This window comes from Lipotes vexillifer, unplaced genomic scaffold, assembly GCF_000442215.2.
Source record: "Lipotes vexillifer unplaced genomic scaffold, Lipotes_vexillifer_v1.1 scaffold942, whole genome shotgun sequence".
NCBI lineage: Eukaryota > Metazoa > Chordata > Mammalia > Artiodactyla > Lipotidae > Lipotes > Lipotes vexillifer.
This window is the reverse complement of record NW_006798282.1, coordinates 736,451-744,043: the sequence shown is the minus strand read 5'-3', so window position 1 is coordinate 744,043 and position 7,593 is coordinate 736,451. Positions and strand designations below refer to the sequence as shown.

At 50.6% G+C, this 7,593-nt stretch overlaps 1 protein-coding gene across 1 annotated transcript; it reads left to right on the top strand.

The window, feature by feature from the left end:
- The first annotated feature begins 497 nt into the window (after positions 1-497).
- On the top strand, positions 498-5,009 carry PRSS42 (Putative serine protease 42). Its single transcript, XM_007470257.1, is given in 8 exon segments — positions 498-672; positions 710-731; positions 1,007-1,058; positions 1,060-1,103; positions 1,105-1,167; positions 1,719-1,966; positions 3,070-3,230; positions 4,773-5,009. Coding segments are annotated over 8 exon segments (1,002 nt in total).
- Positions 5,010-7,593: the final 2,584 nt, after the last annotated feature.

Genomic DNA, 7,593 nt, shown 5'->3' with positions numbered 1-7,593 from the left:
AAATAGACATCAGGGCATAGAGCTCATAAGAATGGATTGACCTGCGGGTATCTTTGGTGGTGGCTCATTTTTACAGGCATCCCCGCGACTGAAATTGCATAGCAGCCAGCTCCTTTGTCCAACCCACACCCACTTCATCTGTAGTTCCCCTCCCCCCAAATCTAGGTTTGGTGAATGAAGCCCTGCCTTGAGGAACCGTTATGGAGAATTAAGGCTCCTCAGCTAGTTCCCAGACTGCCCATCCTCACCAGCTCCAGGCCAGGTACCAGACCAAGAAGGGCAGGGGCGTCAGAAAGCACCCGCCTTTTAGAGCCGACGTTAAATTGGAAGGTCCCTAGCAAGGACAGTCTCCTCAGATGTACCCTTACCCCTCGGACCTGGGCAGCGTTCTGGCTGGACACAGTCTGGCGTGAGGATCTGAGAGCGCACCCCTGCGCTCTCAGGCAGGAGACTTCGTGGGCAGGGGCACGCAGAGCGCTGAGGCCGTTGCCGAGCCCATGGCGTCCCCGGGCGGCCCCTGCAGCCTCCTGGTCTGGCTTCTGCTCCTTCAGCGCTGGCTCAGGGAGGGCCCAGCGGGTGGGTCAGCGACGCCCTCGCCCACTTCACCCCTCTCGGGAGGCGGCCTCGAGGACCCCACGGCAGACCAACCAAACCCTGGAGGGGGCTCAGGGAGCCCCTGGGAACCCCGGGTCCCCTGGGGCTCCGGGAGCCCCCAAGTTGGTGGAGTTTAGGTCAGGTGACTCTTCGCATTGGCCTTCTGGAGGGGCGGGCTGAGGCGCCAGGGTGGGGGCCGGTGCTCCCTGGGAGTTTGAGGGGACCAGGGTCTGAATTAGCGCAGCCCTGCTGTGGAGCCTGAGGGAGACATGCTTCGTCTGTGGGTCCATGGCCTGCAGACTTGGAAGCGCTGCCCTGGAGCCTAGGAGGACATGGCCTTCTCGGCTGTCCGAGGGGCTCCAGGGAGACAGGGCCTGTTTCTTTGAGGTTCTCCTTGCTACCCTGTCCTCACCCCATCGTGTGGCCAAGTGTTCCTGAAAATCGTGGGAGGAAATCAGAGTGAAAGAAGGGAAGTGGCCCTGGCAGGTGAGCCTGAGGGTCAGTGGCAGACGTGTGCGGAGGTTCCCTCATCACAGCTCAGTGGCCGCTGACTGCAGCCCACTGTATTTTAAGGTGAGCAATGACAAGTGGAGATGTGAGAGTTCTGGAATCAGTCCTGCCCTCCTCAGATACCCACTAGTTTCTGCTGCCCTGCAAGTTGATAAAAACCCAACCCAAACCAAAGCACACACAATAAAAATGGAAGGGATTCTGCACTGGTAGTTTTGTTACTAGGGGTACTAGTTTGGTGAACAAAACCAGTTGTTTGGGAGAGCAAACCAATTTTTTTTTTTTACATCTTTATTGGAGTATAATTGCTTTACAATGGTGTGTTAGTTTCTGCTTTATAACAAAGTGAATCAGTTATACATATACATATCTTCCCATATCTCTTCCCTCTTGCATCTCCCTCCCTCCCACCCTCCCCATCCCACCCCTCTAACGAGCAAACCAATTTTGAGAGTCATTAGGAGGGTTTTTTGGTGATAGGGTTGTAGCGAGAGTGGTGAGAGAGGTCGGGGCCACATTGGGAAACAGCTGATATGTGTGGAAAGGCACAAGGGATGCTTCCCAGGGTCTCTATGAGGGACATGTCCTCCTCCCACAGCTGTTAACCGCTGCAGTGTCATGATGGGAGATCGGAGTGTCTATGGTGAAATCTCAGGGTTGGTGGTTCCTATCAGCCGAGTCGTTGTTCACCCTCAGTTCTCAACACGTGGAACTGTTAAATATGACCTTGCTCTTCTCCGGCTCTTCTACCCTGTAAATTTCACTGGGGTCATCCAGCCTATATGCATCCCCGAGAAGACTTTCCAGGTGGAAGCTGGGACCAGGTGCTGGGTGACTGGGTGGGGCAAGCAACAAGAATTCGGTGAGACTGTGAGGCAGGAAGTAACCTTGGGCAGAGGGAGGCAGCCTTATCCCTGGAGTAGGCAACAACACTAAAGGGAGGGGTAGGGAAGCACACCACCTGGCAGGTGGGTTAGGGGGCAGCCAGGCTAATGGTTCCCGATTGGCTTGAGCCCAGAAATTGGTTGAGATCTTTTGTTGCCACACAAATATTTGATGGCAGCCGTTTAAGCAAGGCACTAGTCCTGGGACCTAGAGCTGCTCAGGAGAAGAAATACATGGGTGAAGTCTCCTGCAGATTTGTGGGGAACTGTGCCTGGCTAGTTTGGGGGCATTTTTAGGTTCCCTGGGGACAGAGCCAGCTGCTCTGTTCTCTCCAGGGTGGATTTCTGCTCAGGGGGTGATGAGCTGTCTGCCAGGCAGAGCTGTCCCTCGCTGGAAGTACCTGCCTTGGTGCCCAGGGACTTTCCTGTCCTTGGGAATGTTGGCAGAGCCCGTGGGCCCCAGTTGGTGAGGCCATAGGGCCTCCTATCTCTGGGAAGAGGCTGGATTGTTCCTTTGGGTACTACCTGTCTGAGAGTCTGTGATTCTGCTTTAAAGTAAAGACACTTTGCTGATGCACTGGACACCTTTCATTATTACTATTGATGCACAGAGTGACAGATGCTTGGTTATCATTTCTCAGGCTGGTAAGGCCTTGCCTCTTCCTGTCCTGATCTGTTCTTCTTTCTCTTGTCCTGGTTTTGGTTCCTACCTTCTCTTCTCCCCATGTCAACTTTGGGCTTCAGTTTTCTCCGTTGTCAAATGGGGACAGTAGGGCTTCCCTGGTGGTGCAGTGGTTGAGAGTCTGCCTTCCGACGCAGGGGACACGGGTTCTTGCCCCTGTCTGGGAAGATCCCACGTGCCGCGGAGCGGCTGGGCCCATCAGCCATGGCCTGCGCGTCCTGTGCTCCGCAACGGGGAGAGGCCACAACAGTGAGAGGCCCATGTACTGCAAAAAAAAAAAAAAAAAAAAAATGGGGACAATATCCTCTGTGCTGCCTTCTTCAAGGGGGATTCAAGGTGTTTGGGGGCTTACTGTCCACCTGTGCAGATCTACCCACTGCTGAGTTTCTTTGCTTGTAGGTGGCCCATTTGTCTCAGTCTTTCTCTGGGAGATGGACCAATATATCATCTACTATGAAGAATGTAATGGGATGGTCCCGAAGGCCATGCCGACAGATAAGGATGTAGTACTGGAAGGAATGATCTGTGGCTATAATAGTGTAGGAAACGATTCTTGTCAGGTAAGTTCATGGGTCTCTTGCCACCTCCGCACTGAGGTTGTCCCCTCAAAGTTTCCTCATTCCCCAGTGGCGGGGCCTGGGTTATTTGCCCCCTCCTCTTTCAGCCTTTAATTAAGGAGATTCAGGGGAGAGCCCCTCAGGATGCCCCTGAGCTGGCCTGGCCCGTTCCTTCAATAGGGAGCAGCCCTCGCATCCTGGGCGTGCTGCCAGGGTGTGGTGAAGTTGGGGGTGATGATGATAATAATGTAAGTTCCTATAATTGAGTTCCTTCTATGGCAACTTACTGTGCCAGTGTGAGCATTCACCACATTAGCTCAGTTACCCAGCTCACAACCCCGCAACATAATTATACATATTATACAGATGTGGTCCCTAAAAGACATAAGTTCAAGGTCCCCCTGGGAGTGCCTGGGCCCACAGTCTCCCCTTTGCACCAAGCGGCCTTTCTGAGCAGGGGGCATCTGAGCCAGGTCTCAGAGGATGAGTATTTGGAGTCTTGGAAAGAGGAGAACATCACTGTTGGGAGAGGGAACAGCAAGTACAGAGGCTCAGAGTTCTGAAGAACGTGTCATGTTTAGGGAATGTGTTTCAGGTCTGGAGCAATGAGGTGGCAGATATGGCCAGAGGGGCTGCCCAAGTGGCACAGTGGTTGAGAGTCCGCCTGCCGATGCAGGGGACACGGGTTCGTGCCCCGGTCCGGGAAGATCCCACATGCCGCGGAGTGGCTGGGCCTGTGAGCCATGGCCGCTGAGCCTGTGTGTCCGGAGCCTGTGCTCTGCAACGGGAGAGGCCACAACAGTGAGAGGCCCGCATACCGCAAAAAAAAAAAAAAAAAAAAAAAAAAAAAAATATGGCCCGAGAAGGTGATTGGAATCAGAATATGTGTGGCCTGCAACGCTGTGCTATGTTTCTCGTTCCTGTCTATGCAGGACTGTAGGCCAGGAGTTTGTTTTCACCATGTAGGCAATGGTGTTGAGCCCCAGGCAGGACCTGGGCTGGTGGGGAGGTGAAGGGGTTGTGTTTGAGGTTGAGTCATCAGTTCTTGGTGACTGACTGCATGTGAGGGTGCGGGTGAGGGAGAGCTTGAGGAGGACTCTATGAGTTTCTGACTGAGCTGGTAGATGGGGGGCCACCAGAGCTGTTTTAGCAAAGGATGTGCAGTGTTTGCATGAGCTGGGGTGACTTTGTGGGATGTCTGAGAGTGTAGCTTAGAATATGGAGGGAGCTGGTTATATGGTCAGGAGCTCTAGAGAAACTTTAGGCTAGGTGTAAGGATTTGGGAGGCTCCATGCAAAGGTGATATTCAAAGTGTTTAACAACCACTGTGGTATAGGAAATGACCAGTCATAGTATCCTCAGAGGATACTAAAGTTTTCCAATTGACTATTCAGTTCTCAGTTCTCAAAATCAAGAAATCTGGGCCTGGGAGATGGCTGGGGAAGGCCCACAGGTGCCTGTCTTTCAGCGCCTTGCAGTGCAATCAGCCTGCCCTGAAGTGGGTGCTCTTCCATTCCTGCGGTTTGTTTCTTTCTCTTTTTCCAGGGAGATTCTGGGGACCCTCTGGTCTGTCAATATAATACCACATGGGTCCAGATAGGGATTGTGAGCTGGGGTGTCAGCTGTGGTTGTAAAATTTCACCTGGAGTCTATACGGATACTGCCTTCTACACTAAGTGGCTAGTTGCAGTGGTGAACCAGGATACCTCTTGGTATCCAGTGGTGCTCCTCATCCTACTGGTGTGTCTGGTGCTGCCTCTGGGCATCCTGGCGACCCTGTGATCACCCTGGCCCACTCCCCCTTCTGTTTCTGAGTCTCACACTAGCCCTGCCTCTGACCTCCCACTTCTACTCGATGCCCTTTCCTCAATTTCGTTTGGGATCTACTGACCCTGTGGAGATCCACAGGACAGAGAGTGGCAGCAGGAAAGGAACCCTGGAAGTTTCCTGGCCTGGTGATCCAGGAACCTGCCTCATCCACACCTACACCTTGGCTGTGCTCTGCCTGCCGGGAAGAAGTGTGTGAAACCATCCCAGCTGGATGGCCAGTGACCTGCCAGGTGGTGCTTCATGATGCTTCAGCCACATCTTGGAGAACATCTAGCAAAGAAGGGACATCATCACCGGTGAAACAGTGTTAGACCTGACACTTTATCAAACCAGTCCGCTTGGTGATTGTTGGGAGAGAGTGAGGAGGCATCACCATGTCCACATCTGACTCAGCTGTCTGGGTTGGGAGAAGGTCCCCTGCTGCCCAGTGCGGATGCATCTGTGAGTGTCCAGCCTCTGCCACACAAGCCCTCCTGGGGCAACTCAGTCTAGGAACCCCCTTCCCCGTGCTCCAGTGGCCACATCCAGGCTCACTCCAAGTTGTGTTGAGGCGTCAAGGAGTGCAGAGATTTCTGATGTCAACTGAGTAAATGTTTGAAGAGTCGTGTGTGTGTGTTCTGGTGTGTGTGTTCTCTACTGGTCTGGGATCACTGAAGAGAACTTACATTTAGCTTAGGAAAGTGTTTGTGATCCTTTTTAAACCCTGGAGTGATGTGATGTGATGTGAGTTGACAGATGGCTTTAGCAGTTGGGTCCTGCTGCTGTGTTCCTCATAGCCATTAGCATCTCTGCAGGGAACTTTGTGGATGAATTTGCTAGCCAATGCATCTGGGAAGGAGGAAGTGAGAGAGACTGGAAGCAAGAGAGGGGTCAGGGCATTGGGCCCAAACATCAAGCCCTTTTTCTGTGTGTTTCTGCAGCTCCCCTTCTTGGTAAATAGAGTCTTGAGCACCAGACTGCCTGGCCAGGCTATGGAGAACGGCACTGAGACTCAGGGAGGGGACAGGTTGGGGTGCTTACTGTGTCTGTGCTGGCTCATTTCCTTCATTACCATATCGTCCCAAATTAGCTCTTTGTCATGATGCAGAGCACTTTACTTTTCCTTGATTTCTTTTGTGAAAGTTAGAGGTTGCCGTTTTTTTCAGGAGAGGATTAGCTCATTTTGCATATGGGAAGAGGTGCAAGTGAATAGTTAGGTGAATAAAAAAGTGGACTGGGGTAAAGCTTGATAATCCTCTCTTGTGGCACCTTTCATCCCCTTCCTTCTGGGCATATAGTGGATCAGAATAAAGAGTACATTTCCAACCTTCCCACGTATCTAAGTTTGGCAATAAATTCTGGCCAATAAAGTATAAACAGAAATGTTGGGTATGAATTTTGGAAAATATCCTTAAAAGGAGAACAAGCCCTTCATCCCCTTCTTCTTTCCCGGCTAGAATGTATACATGGTGACTGGAGCTTGCGCAGCTATCTTGGGACATGTTAAGGGTATGGAACAGAAATTCAGAAGGAGCTTGACTCCTTGGAATTTATAGGGCTGCCATCACAGCTCTGTATGCAAGAGAGAAATAAACTTCTCTTTTAATTAAGCCACCATCATCTTCAGTCTCACTTGCTCACAGAAAAAACTCTAACTAATTCAGTTGATATTATCTGGAGCTTTATTTCTGGATTGTTATGAATATAAGTTTTTAAAGTCATTTCTTATTTAGACTAAATTCTTCTTTATTCCTACTTTGCTGTATAACATTGCTTCCTTCTCTATTCTTTCTTCCTTCCTTCCTTCCTTCCTTCCTTCCTTCCTTCTCTCCCTTTTTTTTGCGGTACGCGGGCTTCTCACTGCTGTGGCCTCTCCCATTGCGGAGCACAGGCTCCAGACGCGCAGGCTCAGTGGCCATGGCTCACGGGCCCAGCCGCTCCGCGGCATGTGGGATCTTCCCGGACTGGGGCACGAACCCGTGTCCCCTGCACCGGCAGGCGGACTCTCAACCACTGCGCCACCAGGGAAGCCCCTCTATTCATATTTTAAAATTGGTAAGGTTAAAAGTTTATATTGATGAATGACTGTATTATCTCAATGCATTTCTATATTATTTTCTTTATTGAGGTATAATTTATTCATAGTACAATGCACACATCGCACTGTACAATTTTATGAGTTTTAACAAATGTATACCCATGCTAACATCACCCAAATCATGATAGAGAACATTTCCATCAATCCAGGATGTTCCCTTATATTCCCTTCTATCATCCCCTCCCAGAGGCAACCTTTGTTCTGTTTACTATCAGATTAGATTTGCAGGTTATTGCATCTCACATTAATGGAATCACACAGTAAGTGTTCTTTTGGGTCTACCTTCCACATAGGTAGGGGAAGTTTTTGTCTTCTTTTTTCTTTCAGTTTTATTGAGATATAATTGGCATATAGCACTGTGTAAGTTTAAGGGATACAGCATAATGATTTGACCTATATACATCATGAAATGATTACCACAGTAAGTTTAGTGAACATCCATCATCTCATATAAACACA